General features: G+C 45.4%; 1 protein-coding gene across 2 annotated transcripts in view; it reads left to right on the top strand.

The window, feature by feature from the left end:
• Positions 1-19,281, top strand: part of SH3RF1 (SH3 domain containing ring finger 1) — a 286,988-nt gene that overhangs the window by 185,155 nt on the left and 82,552 nt on the right. For both annotated transcript variants that reach the window (XM_069244137.1, XM_069244129.1), the window contains exon 4: positions 12,393-12,488. In XM_069244137.1, the coding sequence (XP_069100238.1) occupies positions 12,393-12,488 (96 nt within the window). The remainder of the gene's footprint in view (positions 1-12,392; positions 12,489-19,281) is intronic.

Genomic DNA, 19,281 nt, shown 5'->3' with positions numbered 1-19,281 from the left:
TAAAAAAACTTTCAACCATGATGCATAGTAGCTGGGCTGTTGTACAACATGGCTAAAAAACACATTGATAATGTAAAACTAAATGTAAAAAGCTCTTGCATATGTGAGGTAAGCAGCAAAGGGGACACGCAAGTGACAGGGGGAGCATGGGGCAAGCAAAATCTATAGGAAAGCAAAAAATTGAAAGGGAGAGAGGAAGCAACAACGAATGAGCAAGCAATGAGGAGGGCAAGCAATGAGGAGGGCAAGCAAGATTGGGAATGCAATGATGCCGAAGGGGAAAAAAAGAGCAACAAAACAATAACAGGGTAAGAAGAAAAGCAAATCCCTGCATGAGCGAAGAAGGACACTAATCAAAAAGAAGCAATGGTGCAGTACTTGGTCCATGCTCCACGGAAGGGAGAAACATAGGAAGAGGAAGTGAAACTGATACACACTGGCCAATCAGGGGTCAGCAAATATGAGTGACAATGAAGCCAACAAGTTGTAAACAAAAAGTGGGCTCCAAGCCCCCTTTCAGTTAAACAAAAAAAAAAGTCTCAAACAGCACACGCGCTCTCTCAGGTGAGACCTAAAGTTAAATGGCATTTAACATAGCCTGTCAAGAGAAAACAAAAACTCCTGTTGGCAGGAGAACACAATCTCCCTTACAGTGCTAATTTCTCAGTGGGGTCAGCAGCTAAGGCAGGGTATGGACCATAACACTTCTCCTTCTGGTGAAGAGATTCAACAGGTGTGTTAGAGGAGCGGTAGCTGCAGTATCCTGGTTGAACCAGGATCTTGTCTCCTCCTCCTAATTGGGCTTTCAGAATCACTTTTTTTGAATTAGCTAGGAATGTTACAGAGTGTAGTGCAATATTTTGACTTCCTGGGAATTTGACATTCCAACTTCCATCGTCAAGAAAGAGCAAAAAGCTTTCCTCTGAATATGGATTCAGCCTTTTGCAGTGGGAAGGATCTGGGAGATGTTTTTGTGTACCAGATATGGCAGCATCGTAGTATAAGGGCTAGTGCTGCAGTCAACACACTCCAAGGACTGATCATTTATTAGCTTGTGAAAGTTCACAGCCACCTTAGATGTGTCGTAGGGCCTTTCAGGTCAGCAATATAGGAAGTGCCTCAGAACTGCCACTCTTAAGTATTCAGAAACTAGCATTGGCAAAGCCAGCAGGTATGGTATGGTAGCCAGCCTTTTGGCTTTGTCAGTGCTTGGTTTGTTTGGTCATGGTTTTTATAAAATGCTGGGCCCTCAATGGTATTAGAAAAAAAAAAAACGTTGGTTAAAAGTGAAAATATTGTTTTGGTGTCAAAATCACACTTTGCTATAGTATAAAGCCAGTAGTTCCTGGTACAGAAGGAAACATCTTTGTGTGTGACTTGCTTCTTGTGAAAGAGTAGAATACTAACACTCAGAGTGAAGTTAGCCTAAGGTTGAAGTGGGCTGACCCATTGCCCCATGCTCTATGCTATAATGGGTGAAAGAAAAATGGGAATGACACAGCAAAAGACCAATGGATAAAGAAGGCTGGCTGAAAGCCCCCATACAACAAATACATCTGTCTGTCAATTTTTAATAAAATCAAAAGGTCATGGCTAAGTGCAGCATCAACAGAACGACCAGGTGTTAGTGTATAAAAAACATTTTCAGACTTTCAAGGAGCCCACCACAGATAAAAATACCGGTTCTCCACCCAAGACACCCTTTCCTTCCATCAGGGGCAGCATGCGAGCAGACTAATAGTGGCAACGGCCTACAAGAGAGCAAACAAACCGACGTCGGTAGGTCCTCTCTGGAAAGGAAAGTAAGAGGGTGGACATGGTGTGGAGAAAGATCTAGAGGTCGGCAGCAGCACAGTGGTGTGTAGCGAACTCTAACGCCCTGCTTACCAGTACACCCATCAACAGTCGGACAAAATGTAATAACTCATGGAATTACCTACCAGAAGAGTTCAACAAGAGGGCAAACCGTGTTCTGCAGAAGGGCAAGTCAATTGCTAACACTGGCTTCTATTTTGCATTAGACGCAGCAGACACTGCCAGTAAGCAACTATGCACCTCTACGACCCTGCGCAGACATACGTGACTTTGAATCTTTTGATTCAAACAGCAGGTACAACCACAGGTATAAACATGGCTTTCATGGGTAACAGACTCTTTGGAGAAATAGTTGAAGTGCTACAGTGCATGAAGAAGGATAGTGAGACTGCCAAGGCCATGGAGGCCTTGTAATACAAAGAGACACTTCGAGGAGCATAACACAAAGGAAGAGGGCACATGCAAGGGGAGGCTTGAGCCAAACATCACACATGCAGCCTTCAAAGTACTGCTGCAGCAATACCACCGCTGTGGGAGTGCAGCTGAACCTCAAGGCAGCCTTTTCATAGATGAGGAAGAGGTGGCACCCCTGTTAGGGGTAGGTCAAAACCACACAAGCAAGTGACCCTGCAGGGAGCACCTTCCTACACTAGTTACCAGAAGGGGAAGGATCAGAGTTCAAGGAGGAATAAGGAAAGATCATCTCTGAGAAATGGATACTTAATATAAGATACAGTTATTGCATAGAATTCATAAAAACTCCTTGCAATATACCACAAAAAAGAATTAAAGACGGATTTATAATACTACCTACAACAGGAGGTAAAGGACCTGTCAAGCAAAGTGGCTATTGAACGTGTGTCACTAAGAGAAATATACCAAGAAGTTTACTCCAGTCACTTCCTGGTGCCAAGGCCAGGCTCCACACTAAGACCATTACCGGATCTAAGGGCATTCAACAGATCAACACAAAAGTTCTAGATGACAACCATGCAAGAGGTCATCCTGCTTATGGAGAAGGGAGACTATATGGCATTCATAGCTCTCAAAGACTTGTACCTATACATACCAGTGAGCAGATTACACAGAAAGGTCCTCCGATTAGTGGTGCACAAGACACCCTACAAATTCAAGGTATTACTGTTAGGAATAGAATCGGCACCTCGAGTACAGAGTTAGCAGCACATCTCATACAGTAAGGAATACATGTGTACTTATATCTGGACAACTGGCCAGTGAAGGCAAAACGTTCAGTCAATGCAAAAACAACATAAGCAAGGCCATGAGCACATTGCACAACCCTACATTTTCCATAAACTCAAAAAATCATCAACTACACTAGAAAGGCTGAAGACTTTTCTGGGAGTAACCCTAAACTCACAGACGTCAATGGCCTTCCCAGTGAACTAGAGAGTCAAAATAATGAGAAAGTAAAGTCACCTCTACCAGAAGGGTCAAAGCCGGACAGTGAGTACAATGGGGAAGCTAATGGGCATTCTGGCCTCATGCATCCCCCTAATACCACATGCAAGACAAAGTATGAGACCACTGTCGAAATGGCTGAAACAGCAATGATCTCGAGCAACTGGGAGTTGGGACAATCTAGTGGATTTTACAGACAAGGTTCAGAAAGAGATAAAACCTTGGAACCTAAAGAACATCATGGTGCGCAAGTCATTCAAGCCACCAACTCCCTCAATTGCCATCACTGCATGGCAAACTTTTTCCATTGTTTTCACTCCCTCCCCAGCCACCTCTCTCCCACTCCATGGGAGCTGCTGCAATTGGCTTTGCCATTGGATTGCTCTTACAATATCCCTGCATTGGCAAAGCCAATAGTGGAAATCCCTCCCTGTCAACCTACACCTGACCCAGGACCTCCTGACCTTCAGGAAACGCCTCAAGACCTGGCTATTTGAGCAGTAGCACGCACAAGAGCACCTTGAGACCCTATCGGGTAAGTAGCGCGCTTAACAAATAATTGATTGATTGATTGATTGCTATGCCTAAAGTATAGAAAATATTGTTATATATACTTTCAACATTGTTTCTGTGTTGTGAACACAATGTGACCTTGCAACACAGCAGTTATCTAAACAATATAGAAAGAGCTTTACTTTTATACCTTCTATACTGTTAAGAATGCCTCCACGTTGCATCACGCAACACAATTACATTTGTTATCCTGTTGCTTGACGCAACATGGCAGCCATCTTAAAGTATAGAGGCAAATGTTTTCTATACTTCTAAAATGGTGAGTTACTGCTGTTGGCTTTGCCAGTATTACCACCTTCTAAAAACATCAGCATTGGTAAATCAATGGCACAAATTATTGGCAAAGGCAGTCTTATTGGCTTTGCAATTGCTAGATGAATATTTAGGTCTGTGAAAACGATTGATACTTGTGTGGAAGTTACAGGGCTCATAAATAAATATTTTTATACAATATTTCTAGTGTTCGCCATTTTCAGATTTAGTTATTGTCAGGTCTCCGAGTTATCATGCAGAAGTGCACAACATATTATATACACTATTAAAATGATGTAAAATTACTGCGAAAATTTCGGATAGAAAAAAACTGTAATAATCACTTTCGTATTTAATTATCACACTATAGGTCCGCTAGCAGGGAGAATTAAGATGTATTTCCTTTCCTTAAAAAAAAAAAATCATAAAAGCATCAGGCGAAGGTACAACCACATGTGATTGGGTGACTGTAATTGGTCATACTGTAGTCTGGTTACCTAATCCTCGAAAGAAACGTGACTAAGAGGGGATTAAAGGAATGCGAGGACACTGGGAAACCGAGTTGTGTCTGAACAAGCTAGTAAATAGCAATCGGTCTCTATGACCATTTCAGAACATAAATTAAACTGTGGATTTTTTTTTTTTTTTTAATGAGGTAAGTAGTCAAGCTAGTACAGATTGCATGTCTGCTGTTCACCATTTCCTCTGGTGCCTGAATGTGTCCAGTAGCCTAGGTTTGGCCCAAAAACATATTTTTCACCTGCAAATAAATTGTTGGAAATATTCATTAGATTGCCTTTCATAATATTTCAACCATACCTTTTTTTTTTTTTTTTTTTTTTTTTGCATTTTCAAAATTGTTATTTAAAATCCGATTTTACCATGAGCGGCGATTTCTTTGCAATTTTAAAGACACCAAACATGAATTAGATACTTGCTTCCATTTAGAAATTATCACCTATTGAATGTAATAAACTAACTTCAATGTTATTTTAAGGGAGAGGAAGGTGTTGCTTTTTTTTTTTTTTTGAATATATTTTTATTAATTAATAGGTCGCTGTTTACTTTTCACAGTTACATTTATGGGAACATATAATCCAAGTTATTCACACCATTTAAAAGGATACTTTACTTTGCATGTGTTCACAGATGACTTATGTTGTGTTTTAACTCACATCTAGGTCTATATCTGATTTCTGTTGCCTGTTAGCTCTAGGGTTCTATATTTGTTTCCTTAAGTATCTATTTCCTTGTCTCTTTGTTACCCATTTGTCTTACATGTTCACATAGCAGCTTCAACTTTAACATAACTATGTACATACTTAATGGCTTTTTGTGGGTGGTTTTAGTGTTAGGTAGTGAGGATCGATCCCTTAGGGGGCTGTATCTGGAGGGATAATCATCTGCTGTATGCGTTTTCCTATTACTCCTTGTGGATGATTGTACTCCACTCCACTCTGCACCTTGTGGTTTATTATGAGCTGTCAGTGTTCTCTGTTAGCTATTTCATTGTTATTCTTTCTCACCCTCACCAGCGGTGTACCTGGGTTTATTCCTTATCTCCTTACAGTATCTGTTTAGGTTTCCGTTTCTGTTTGAGCTGTATTAGGATTTAATGGTTCTTCCCCTGTGCTATCCCAGCTCATCAGTAGTTCTTCCCACCCTGGGGCCACGGGAGTCTGTCGGATACCCTTTGCTTCTTCAGTTTTTAAGACCTGCAATTCCGCCCCGGCCCACCTCTTGACGTCATTTTTCCATTCAACAAGTGAGGGAGGGGTAGTAGCTTTCCAACCCCTCATAATTAATCTTTTGTAGAGGGCCAGGGCGAGATCCAGGAAGCGACTCCCAATCTTCCCTAGTTGGATATCCGTCTTTAGGCCCAACAGACATACATCGGGGGCGAACGGCAGTTCCGTGTCATATAATCTTGACATGCTCTCCATCACTGCTCTCCAGCCCATTTGTAACACTGTGCATTTCCACATCATGTGGTCAAAGTCTGCCTCGCCCTCACCACATCTGGGGCATATCTTGGGGGTTCCCCCATATATTCGGAACAGTCGGTGAGGGGTAAGATAAGTTCTATGCAGGTAGTTATATTGGATATATTGCAGCCGGGTGTTACGCGATGTCCTCCGAGGATAAGCCAGAGCTCTGTTCCATTCTGCCTCAGATAGCATATGTCCGATTGTTTTCTCCCACTTCTCCCTGAGTGAGTGCAGGGGATCCAATGCAGCTTCTAACTGGGCTCGATATATTTTCGTAATTAAGTGGGATTCTTCTCCCGAAGTCAGCAGGAGGTGCAACACTCCGTGAGTCCCTGGCTCTGCATTAATCGTATCCCACTGGCCTTTCAGAGTGTGCACCAGCCTCCTGTACATCAAAAATTGACCCTGAGGGACCCCTTCCCTACCAATTCGCCGAAACTCTGTATTGTACCTTCCCTGAAGAGCTCCCCCACCGTCAATACTCCTGCATCCCTCCATGGGCCCAATCCCCGGCCCCCAGATCCGGTTCCCTTCGGTTCCACGAGCAACACCGGAATCGGTATCGCCGGTGAGTAGGGTGGACCAACTCCAGTCCTATTCGCACATCTTTTCCAGCACATCTTCGCGGTGTTAGTCATTAGGTTGTCTCCGAAGGGGGACAGCTTCTTCTCTATCATGCGTGCTATTATTCGATCTATGTCCATCGAACCGTGGGGGTTAATTAGGTCCAACTGCCCCCTACCCACCATCCAGCCTGCCACCCACTGCAGCTGGGATGCCAAGTAATATGCCTCAAAGTCAGGAGCCCCTAATCCACCCGCTCGCATCGGTCTGCACATAGTAGTCAATGCTGTGCGTCTCCGGCCCTCATCCCATATTAATTCCCGAAGTAGGGTGTTTAATTCACGGAACCATGCAGGGGGGACCCATAACGGTAGATTAGCAAAAAAGTAGAGGAGGCGGGGCAGCATCACCATCTTAGACAACGCCACTCTGGCCATTGTTGTTAGTTTCAGCGACCGCCAAAACCCAACTGAGGCGCGCAGGGACCGGAGCGCCCCACCCAGGTTGCCGTCACGAAGATCGGCCAGCTCATGAAATATTTGGATCCCTAGATATTTGAAAGTCCGCGGGGCCCAGTTCATATCTTTCGGACATGTTTCAGGGCGCTCTATGTTTGGTAGTATGGGGAAGACAAATTTTTGCCGCGGTTAAGATGAAGTCCCGACAGTTCCCCATAGCTCTCCAGGATCTTTAAAACCCACGGGAGGCCACTGGTTCCGTCTCTCAAATACACCAGAATATCGTCCGCGTATAGGGAAATAATATGCTCGCTAGGACCCCAGTTAATTCCTCTACCGATTCCTTCCTGTCGTATTTGGGCCGCTAGAGGTTCAATTGCCAGGGCAAATAGCAGCGGTGATAGAGGACATCCCTGTCTGGTTCCTCGATACACCGGATATGTGTCGGATATCGTTCTGCCCGTCTTCACCCTAGCCATTGGGGAGGAGTACAGTAGGTCCACCCACTTCACCCAGCTTTCACCTAGTCCCATCTTTAGCATCACAGCCCTAAGGTAGTCCCACCTGATCGAGTCAAAGGCCTTTTCGAAGTCCACTGCTAATAAAACCCCTGTCGGAGGTTTTTCTGTTGCTGGCATGTGTAAGATGGCAAAGACCCTCCTCAGGTTCAACGACGTGCTGCGACCAGGGACGAAACCATTCTGATCTGTGTCCTTTAGTGTTGTCATTAGGGGGATCAGTCTGTTAGCCATGATCTTACTGAGGATCTTAAAGTCACTATTCAGCATTGACAATGGGCGGAAGTCGGTCACCGGCGCTTCCCTGTTTTTTGTTTTAGGTAGTGGTATCACCAAAGCCTCACGTAATGTGCCCGGTAACTCTCCTCGGTGCAACGCCTCCGCGTATACCTCAGCCAGTTGGGGCACTAACAATGTCCTATATTTTTTGTAAAAGTCCATTGGAAGGCCATCGGTACCGGGAGTCTTTCCAGGAGCCAACTGCAATATAGCCTCACTTATCTCCTCCACTGTTACAGGTCCCCCCAGGCTATCCCTCCCCGCTTGGTCCAAGGCCGGGAGAGCGATTCTCTGTAGGGAGTCTCGGAAGGCCTCCACCCCCAGGTCATGGGGTTTCCTATACAAGTGCATGTAGTATCCCTTAAAAGCTTCGTTGATTGGGCCTGGGCTTCGCCTGCATATTCCCTTTTTGTCTTGTACACTTGTGATGGGCTCTCCCCCTCCGCTTGGGCGTACCAGCCAAGCTAGAAGCCTTCCCGATCTACCCTCCTCTGATTGCACTGATGCCAGGTATTTTTGTGTGTTGTGGCACCTAAGTTGTGACTCGATCTGGGAATGCTCTCTACGGGCCCGCTTATATTCCTCATTCTCTTGGGCTCTAACATCTTGTCTCACTTCCCATTCGTGTATTTTCTTCTCTAAAGAGGTCAATTCCCTTTCAAGTGTGCGTTTCACCCCCACTGATTGACCCAGGCAGAATCCTCTCGTTACCACCTTAAGCGTTTCCCATTCTGTGGCTCTGGATGTGGCGGATCCACTGTTAATTTTGATATGTTCTGTCAAATGGCATCGAAGGGCCTCTCAGTACGGCTGATCCTCCAATGCAGTGGGGGACAGTCTCCACGATGGAATTGGGGGTCTGTCCTCTATAATACTCAATGTAATCAGCAAGGGGTTATGGTCTGATAGTGTGCGGCCAAGATACTCTGAGTGGGTTACATAACGCGCAAGTCCCGCAGTGCATGTCATTCTGTCAATTCTAGTGTGCAGCCTGTGGAGGCCTGAATAATAAGAATAGTCACTGTCTGTTGGGTGTTGTTCCCGCCAGACATCCACTAGCCCCCAGGAGTCCAGCCATTCGCAGAGCTTTTTGGCTATTCTAGTGGACCCTGCACCCTGCAGTGGCGGGGTCGATCTGTCCTTGTTAATGTCCAATACTGCATTGAAGTCCCCTCCCACTATTAATTCTCCTGTGCTTTGGCGGGTGAGGTGGCTTGATAATTTGGTCAGGAAAGGGACTTGGTCCTGATTGGGAGCATAAATACAACTCATAACAACAGAGATACCGTGTAGTCTCCCTTCTATCACCACAAATCTGCCCTCTTGATCTATGTCAGTTGAGTCTATTATCAGTGGGACCCCAGCTCTGACCCATATCAATGCTCCCCTCGCATATGCTGAATACACTGTGGCAAACACCTGTCCCCTCCATCTGCGTCTCAGTTTCTCAACCTCTCCAGCTATTAAGTGGGTTTCTTGTAGCATTGCCACCTGCACCCCTCTTCTCTTCAAGTAGGAGAGGATTCTGTGTCTTTTGGTTGGAGTGCTCATCCCCCTAACATTCCATGTTAAAAGATTATAGTTTGCCATGTTAATAATTTAATTTGATAATAGTGTCCCTGACGCCCCCAGAGTAGAGCTCTATTCCTACCCATGTTCAGATCTTTACTGTTATCGTATATCGCCACCCACTTAGCCAAGTTAACTAATAACTGCAAAACCCAACTCCCCCACCCCAGGGCGCCTACCAACCTGCAGGTGGCCCAGAAAATCACGCAACAGTGCAACTTATTTAAACATATAGCTACAGTTCTCGCCAGGCTAGCTTAGACCAGCGAGTTACTGGTTCGGGGGGCGGTCAGGTCCGGAGGGGCCTCATATTCTTCTGTTGTGTCGCATCGCCAGGTCAACTCTTGCAATGTTTATCCAAGCTCATCAGCGGACCGCGGCATCACCCTGGGAGCACGTGTCGAGCAGGTCGAGTCTCCAGCTGAAGACACCATTGTACCGTCTGAATCCTCTCCTGAGCCCTCCGGAGGGGAGGCTCCACCACCAACCCGGGCTGCCGCCTCCAGAGCCGCCCTCTTATCTTTTTCCTTTTGCATTTGTGTTGGCGCCAGCTTCGGTCGGATCCCGGGTTTTCGCGCCCTTGGAGCTCGGCGAGCCCTGCCCGCAGATGTGTTCTCACCATTGGGTCGCCCCACTTGGAGTCCTTGTTTCTCGAGCCATTCCCATGCTTCCTCCGGTGTTTGGAGGAAAGTGGTTTTCCCCTCCAGTATCACTCTCAGTCTGGCCGGATATAGCAATGAATATTGAATCCCTTCGTCTCTGAGGGCCCTTTTGACTGCTAGGAATGAGGTTCGCTTGTTCTGAACATCCAAAGTGTAGTCCGGGTATAGCGTCACCTCCCCATTCGCTATCTTAAACGGGCCCATCTCTCTGGCCTTCTGTATGAGAGTGTCTCTGTCTTTGTAGTGCAGCAATTTGGCAATTACCACACGAGGAGGCTTACCGGGGGCTAGAGGCCTCGACGGCATTCGGTGCGCTCGCTCCAGCGTGTAAAAGGGCGTTAGGCATCCCGGTGCCACCGTTGTACTAAACCAATTCTCCAAGAAGTTCACCATGTTAGTTCCCTCGACTCCCTCTGGAAGGCCCACCACGCGCACGTTGTTCCTTCTGTTTCTGCCCTCCGCGTCCTCAACCCTTCGTTCTAGTTGTGTTAATCTAGTAGCCAGGGAAGTCACCTCAGCCGCTAGATCCTTCTGTTTCGGTTCAACTATTGCCAATGTGGATTCCGTTTCCTTGACTCTATCCGCCAGTTTGTGGTGTTCTGCTCTTAGGAGGCCTACTTCCACTGCTACTTGGCTGATTTCGTGTTGTAGTGTTGTCTTTGTGTCTGCAATCGCCCCCAGTATTCTGTCCAGGGTTTCCTGTACGTTAGTTTGTGGGTTGGTCTGCTCTTCCATTTCTTTGCGTGCTGGAGGGGGCGCCATGTCCATGACCTTCTTCTTGTGACGGGCTCTGGGGGGCATCGGCCAAGCCGTGTGGGGAAGATCGCACCCCCAAGGTGTAGGCCCGAGTCTCTTCACTGGCCCTCTTTCCACTGTGATCTCGCGCCCCGGCAGGCGCAGACCCGGTCTCGGTCTCCGGATGGGCATCAGAGAGGGCCTGTTTGTCCACCCCTTCTGTACTTTGTTGGGCTCTGTTTTCGGCTACTCCGGCAATCGCCCCCAGCGGGCTCTAGCCACAGGGCCACTCGCTCTCTCTGCTTAGGGCGGCGTCTATTTTCTTTATTATTTTCTTTTCTTTTTGGATCCTGCCACTCCTCAATTACCCTTTTTTTTCTTCTTTTTTTTCTTTTTTTTCCCCCCCTGTCTTCTTTTTATTTTTTTTCGGGAGAGGTCTTTCACGTGTTTTTTTTTTTTTTTTTCCTGTGATTTACTTGCCCCCGGGGTGGTGTCTCATTAGGGGGCCTCCTGCCGCTCAGTGTCGTCTCTGCGCTCCCGCGGGAGCGTCCCCCGAGCTCCGGTCGCCCTCCCGGCAAGATGGCGGCTCCGAGCCCCCTCCTCCGGGGGCTTCCATCTCACGCTGCTTCACCCGGGACCGGGTGCGGCTCAGCTCCGCCTCCACTTCTTCGCAAAGGGGGTTCCCGGCGTCCGGTCCGCCGCGCCAGGGCCCCACCAGGCGGGATCGCCTCACCGGCCCAGGCCGGTCGCACTCGCTCGGCCGCAACGCTCGGCCCTACCCGAGGCCCCGGCTCACCGCGGGATGAAAGGCCGCAGGTCCGCTCCGGAGCCAGCGAGCCGAACCCGCTCCTCCGCACGTCCCGGATCAAAAGCGGGGAACCCAGCCGCATCCAGGTTCCGCCCCCAGGTCAGGAGCAGTCTTTTGGCGTTGACCCGCCCGGAGATGGCACGCTTACAGGTATAAGGTAAAGCGGCCCCTCCGGAGCGAGGAGATTAAGCGTGCGCCATCTCCTTCAGTTGGCCACGCCCCCCATATTTCAACCATACCTTTAACGGCATTTAGTACTTCTATTATGAATCATTCTGATTATTATAATAATAGTATCAGTCTTTTTTCTCCTCCTCTTTCTCCTTCTATAGGCTGTGCCACCTGCCGGGTGTGATAGATTAGACCAAAGGGTATCCTTTCTCTTTCAGGCCTAAATTGTGTGGCAAGGGAGTCTACCCCCTTAGCTAGGAGCAAGAAGAAATGACGTTGGATACTACTGTAAAGGGTGCACAGCAAAGACAGTTGAGGATAGGTTAATCTAGAAGCTACAAGATTGTACTTTGAATGTATTTTGAGGGAATCCTTAATTTATTGCATTATTTTTTCAAAAGGTGGGGCAGAAAATGTGGCCATTATTTTTGCTGCAGCCACAGGGTGGTTATAATGCCAGTTAAAGAGAGAAGGCTTAGTTTGCCTGCATGTATAACAATGATCACTTGTTTTCTTTAACATGCCTCTTCATACATCACTTCTTCCTGTGTTGTAATTATCTGGTGTTGTTTCCGCAGGATGACATTCTAACAGTTATTCGCCGGGTGGATGAAAACTGGGCCGAAGGCATGCTGGGCGATAAAATTGGAATATTCCCCATTTCCTACGTGGAGGTAAGCATCGCTGTGGTTTGAGGGTGGGACGGGAGACCCAGGTGCATACAGCTGTTGATTACTAAGCACTATCTTGTCCAGAATGTTTGGAATATTAACGAGGATCTGCTCATTCTACTGAATATAGGTGATTGCGGGCTGTGCTTTACTGATGGGTGTTGTTTATTTGTGTCTAACAAATGTTTTGTGGTGTTCGATTGCCAGCGATTGCATAGCTGGAGACAAAATTTGGGCACAGTCCGGTTTAATGTTAACAACAAGCATTGGCGAAGCCAATCAGTTTCACCTTATAGACCTATAGGCTCTACCAGTGCAGTTTGCTCATGCTCTACAGCAGGAATGTTAATGTTAATAGTTTTGTAAAGCACATGAATACCAGTCGGCATCTTGGGGCTAGTGTCAGTTATGACAGAAACAATGCAAAGGCAAAGGGGGGAACTTGGATAGAGGAGTAAAAAAACAAACACATTTTTAGATTCCTACATTTTAGGAGATTAGGCCAAGCTCAAAGATGGTCGGGCAATAAGTTCCACCATATGAATGTGGAGTAAGAGAAACTCCTTCCTCCCCATTGTGCTTTTTTTTGATTCTTGAAATGATCACCTGCCCGGCAGTGCTAAACCGTAGGGTTCAAATAGGGGAGTACCATTTATAAATATCTTGAAGAAAGAGAGGGCCTACCTGATTCAAGGTCTTATGAGTCCAGCACAAGGCCTTGAACTTAATTTGCCCCCAATAGAAAGCCAGTGCAATTTCTTGATAGCTTGGGAGGCTGAACAGAATTTTGGGGAGTTCCTCAACGCTATGGCTGCTGCATTTTGAAGCGTCTGCAATTTGTTTAGAAGACGATTTTGAGAGCCTATATATAAAACATTGCAGTAGTCTAATTTTGAAATTACTAAGGCTATATTGACTGTTTTCCTCAACTCAATCGGGAGGAAGGGAAGGATTTAAAAAAAATATTCTTAGTGAAAAATCAAGAGGATGTTACCAGTTTAGTGTGGTCCAGTAATGCTAATTTGGTAAAAGATGACCCCCACATTTCTTGCTTTCTGGTCTGGCAGTGGAAGGGCCCAAGAATAAGTGGCCACCAGGTGGCGTTCCATTAGGAGGTGTTACTGTCAAACAGCAGCACCTCGTTTTTTCCCGAATTTAGCTTTAAGTAATTCTTCTACATCCAGTCTGTGATGCTAGCCTTACAGATGTTAAATTGTTTGCCCATTTTTTCAGGTTCAGAAGAGACTAACACCACTATTTGGGTGTCGTCGGCATATGTGAATACTGAAAACCTGCATGATTGAATAAGTTAAATCAGAGCAGTGATGTATGGATTAAACAGGGTTGGACTTACGGAAGATCCCTCAGGGGCCCCGCAAGGAAGTGTAAAGGAGGCAGTAGTTACGTCCTCTAAGGGACACCACTTGCTCTCTATTGAAAGACCTGATCAGTTTTAGGGCCATGCCTTTAATGCCAGTCCTTTCAAGACGGTTGAACAAAAGAAAATGGTCAACCATGTCAAATGCAGCCGACAGATCCAACACCATCGAGGCCGCATTGCCACCTCTCTCTATGATGGCTCTGATCTCTTCAGTGACTGCCACTAGGGCAGAATCTGTACAATGGTTGGGTCTAAACCCATGCTGTGCCGGGTCAAGAAGGTTAGTGGTTTCGCGAAAAGTAATAGTCTCTTGATTCATGGCGTTTTTGAGTATTTTGGCAGGTAGGGGAAGGGACGACACTGGCCTATAGTTCTTCACCTCAAGGGGCTCAAGTGTGGGTTTCTTTAAAAAGAGGGCGAATGGATGCCTTTTTCCTTGCATCCGAGAAGCAGCGAGAAGTGAGACTCCTGTTTAACAGCAGCAAAATAAGATGAGCTAAGATACTCTGACACAGGATGAAGCACCTGAGAAGGGCATGGCTCCAACAAAAGAAAAAATAAAAGCTCTATGCGGCCGCATCATGGTGTGTGCATATGTCATGATGCATGCGTAAAATGCAAGCACGACATTTTTTATTTACCAATCAGAAATGGATCAATATGTTTAAAAGAAAAGTAGCACAACGTTCTTTTTTAGCACAATAAAGGTAAAAAAATAATTTAAAAAATAGGTCTGTAGAGGTAGGGGCAGCAATGTTGCTGATGGGATCATTAATCAACAGGGAGTGGACAGTGGAGGGGAAACGAAGCATGACCAAAGACCAAGCACGCCAGCGAAAGAGAGAGACAGAGCATGGGGGTGGAGGGATGCACACAGATAAGACAGAACAACAGAGAGCGCTGAGGGGAGTACACTGGAAACCACATGCTCTCTCGTGGAGTGCTTAAGCAAAAAGTAAAAAATAGCCCTCTAAAGTGAGCAGTGGAAGGACACAAGTAAAGAGGCTATGTTGAAGGGGAGGAACAAACACAAGAGGGATAAGGCAAGCCATAGGTTAGGAAGCGATTAAGAAGCGAACAAAAAGACTTGTCAATAAAGCCAACCAACGGCCACCAATGGATGGACTTTAATCCCACTGTAAGATTTTGGTATGCTGACAATAGATTTTTTTCATCCAGACCTGAAGGAATCAGTAAACAGGCGGGAGCGATATCTGTGAAGTGTTACTATATATTGAAAATGCCATTCAGATGTGAAGTTACCAGTTCTGCTGGTATGTGACAGGTTGATCACAAACCCCGGGTAGGGGGATCCGAGCCCTTGACCCATGAGTGCAATAAAGAGTATCACGGATTGTACTTTTGTAGGGCGTGACATCTGCCACGAAATGGAAAAAGCTGCAGTAGAAAGTTTCATATCAAAATAAATTATTATTTTCATTACTATAGCGAAAAGTGAGCAATATGCTTTTACATATCAATAGGCCAACCCTTGATTCCGTTCTTGTGTTCCATTTTAGTACCAGAAAACAGGTAGGAAATCGACCTCACTCATAGCTGACGTGGTTGTCTCGGGGCAGGCCGTGTGTGCTTTTCCTTTAATTCACATCTGAGCACGATTAAACTCTTTACTTTCTCTTTGAAGATCTGCGTCTGACTGACACATGCAGAACGTTTGGGCCAAAGCGCCTAGAACTGTCACAGTTAGCGTGAGAGGACCCTGGCACTACCTTGTTGTTTCACCCTGGCTGGAATATCTTGAAGTACATTTCATCGAGTCAGTCGTGCTGCACGTGCCGGGGGGAGATCTGAATTTCTTCCTGGGCATCTGGACCTGGGAGGCTACGGCTCATTGAAGATAAGAGAGGGTGTGTGCTTTTGTTAGGGGCGGGGCCTGGCTGGAGGTGGTGGTGGTATTAACAGGTATGTTCAGCGGACGGGCCCTCACCTATGTCATTTCGTTGACGCATAGGCCGCGGATGTTTGCCAGTAAGGCGTATAATCCTTTCTTTATCTTGAGGCTAGCATTTTTTCAGACTTCCCAACCCCTCGCCTGACTCGGTTAATCCTCCCTTCTCTCCCGGCCGTGAACCGTAGTGAGCAAGGCCGCATTTACAGTCGTAATGTATTGGATACGTGTATTTCTTACTCACTGTTCTTTCAATCCACTTTTTACTGTTCTCTACTTTAATGCCTTTATCATTTGCTTTTCAACTTCAGTTTTTTTCTTCTTTCCTTTATTTTATTTCAATGCTGTTATTGTATTATTTTTTCTTCTGATTTCCTTCCTATCACTTTCCCTTTATTCTGCTTTCTACACCTTCCTCCCTTCCTCCGGTTGACACCTCCCTTGTTTCGCTTCCCCTCCCACCGTTTCATTGTATATTTTTTTCCTTTCCATGTCTTCCTATTTCCAGCCCTCCCTCCTACCTGTAGTGCAACGCTCTTTCCGACAGATTTCACTCAGCCCAGGCGCTGTACAGGTGCTCCATGTATAAATACAGAGACATGCGAAGGAAACCTCCGATTTTTGTCTGTTCTTAGACAAGCCATTTTGATTTCACTATGTATCAATCCATCTATCTATATGTTTATATATATCATTGTAAACAAAAGATTTGGTATCAGAATAAATGCACAATGCTCAAACCTCCGATTCATCCCCTCAGTGTATATATAGATTAATAATATAAGCAAATATCCATAATCTGAAAAAATCCACTTTCCCAATTGATGCTCCAGATAATCGTAATATCAGATGCAGCCCATTCCAAATGATTATCCGGAGCACCAATTGGTAAAGTGGATTTTCTCAGATTATGGTCATTTGCACATATAAGTCTATCGACAATAGATAATACGTCCTTGGGCATTAATGGAACCCTCTTTTTCCACTGGTCAGCATGGGGCAGCCTATCAGCGCATTTCAGCTATTGTCTAACTTCAGCATGACTGGCGGCATTATGCTCTTTGACGAGGAATGCATTAGTGCCAGGGACTACTATGATGATTTATGTTTTTTGAGACAAAAAATACTTCTGCATTTTGCCAGAATTGTGTATATTGTCAAGGGTCCACCAGCTCCCTCAACAATAAAGTTTGACAACAAACCGAAACAAAATATCCAGTGCCTGATCTGTTGACTTTGCCAGTGCTTGCTTCTCATTAGTTCTGTCATGGTGCAGAATGAGAGGTGGGGTTCTTTCTTTCAGCATTCTTTCATCATTATCCTCTTTCCCTATTGGGCTGAGGATAATGATGAGCTGGACTGTTAGGAAAGTCCATCCTGACATCAGTGGTGTAGTGATGCCATGGGGACAGTCCTCAAAATTTGCATTCTCAAATCTCGTGCCGCCACTTTGCCTAACCTGAAATTTAATACACGTTTCAGCTGTTTGCTAATTTCCATGCCTGACAGGCAAATACATCATTGACTGACCAAACACTTTTCTCCCACAATTCCCTTGACTGCAAACCCTTTGTTTATTATGAACTTAAATCCAGGCAACATCTGTAGCGGCCACAAGCTTTCCTGGGCACAAACATTATTTCTTTTTTTCTTATTCCCCTTTTATGTGAAGCCATGAACACTATCCCCTATCGCTTTACCTCATATCTGACATCGTGATAATTCGATTTGACTATATAATGGAACACTTTGCTACTTCAGATAACAAACGTGATCACCAGCTAACCAGATGAGGTTTGTGGCCCAATGTTTGAAGGCATCCTGCACCACTCTCTCTCGCGCCTGACCCATCTCTGTCGACTTTCCAGCCAAACGAAGGAAATGGACTGTTTTACATCAGTGCCGATTAAAGGTTGGAGTTGTGGCAATTCACCCGGTAGAGTTCATCTCTGGGCCTCCCCCTCATCTGCAGCTGTCCTGCTGAAGATGGGAGGCTGGGCCACTGAAGCACAACTTGGGTTTTGGGAACGTAGGACTTCTCTCTTGATAGCCTAAGAAAGGCCTGGGATAACTCAAAAAATCGAAGTGACCACGCGTCAGTCAGTACTTATGCATCTGTCGGGGTTACCTACTGAATCTGTTGATCCAGGTCTCTTCCCCTTCCACATTTCTCCTCACATTTCAGTCTCCTACTCCAAACTGCCTTTGACTCACTTCACCTCGACATTGAATGAATTACATCAAATGTGATAGTACTGGCTGATTCTAGACTCTTACAGCATTCACACCCAAATCTGTGATCTAGTCAAATACACAAATACAATTCTGGACAAGGATGCTCGAATTGTGTCGGACTTTGTTTTCAGTTTAGCAATGCAAGGTTTTGCAAAACAAGTGAAAAAAAAAATTTAAAAAGTTAAAAAAAAAAAAAAAAAAACGTGAATAAAGACCCCTGAAATCTGAAACTCCTACCTGGCAAACAACCCTATGTTGCCATACAGGCCTATTAAATTATAGTGACACACTACCAGTGAACCAGCATTACAGCAGTGTGGCATTCGCTGCCTTACAAACGATACACTTGTTCCCCTTTCAGGGGAACTTACTTACCTTCCAGTCTTCTAGCCTGCCTTCGACTTTCTACCCACTTTTAACTACTTCTTTTTTTGCTTTCATCTTTTAGCCTTTTTAGTTCCTTTTCACATTTTTTCTTTAGCGTTTGTACTATCTTTTTCTCTTGTGTATGTTTACTTTATTTGTGAATAAACCAAAATCAATTAAAATCCTGAATACACAAAATATGACGAAAGAGGGTAAACCTAATATTTTTGCCATTCATAAGGATGTCAGACTAAAGGGGCTGGGCAGTCGCTAGGGAAAAGCAGCATTAATGACAACTAAACAAGCGGTGGCAAAGTCAGGAGGTCTTGCATTGCTTCCCAGACTTTTGGCTTTGTCAGTACATGTTATGTTATGTCATGGTTTTTGCAAAACTTTGTTGTTGTGGAAGCTGCTAGACCCTTGTTAGTAGAAAAAAACATTGGCTGAAAGCAAAACTATGTTTTGGTCTCAAAAAGCATGCAGTGCTGTAGTGTCCATGGCGCTGAAGGGAGAGACTTTGTAGTTGTGCTCCATGTGAAAGGGCAGAATGCAGTCACTCAGTGTAAAGTTACCCAATGGCTGAAGTGGGCTGACCCATTGCTGTGGGCTATAGTGGGTTGAAACAAAATGTGAATGACACAATAACAGACCAGTGAATGAAGAATAAAGAGATCTGGGTGAAAGCCCCTACATATACAAATATTTTTAGTAAAGTCAAAAGGTCTTAGATAACGCCAGACGTAAAAAGATCTGAGGTCCTGCTTTACTTTCTGATGTCTGTCTCCTAACAGGACAGCAAATAAGAGAATAATGTCCTTCAAAGGATGTGCTTGTTACAATAGCATTTCAGTACGCCTCCTGGCCACGGAATCTGAGTTTTTGGATGAAAGGAATAGAGAAAATAA

This window comes from Pleurodeles waltl, chromosome 1_2 (genome assembly GCF_031143425.1).
Source record: "Pleurodeles waltl isolate 20211129_DDA chromosome 1_2, aPleWal1.hap1.20221129, whole genome shotgun sequence".
Taxonomy (NCBI): Eukaryota; Metazoa; Chordata; class Amphibia; order Caudata; family Salamandridae; genus Pleurodeles; species Pleurodeles waltl.
The sequence above is the reverse complement of the archived record's forward strand: the minus strand, read 5'-3'. Positions and strand labels throughout refer to the sequence as shown.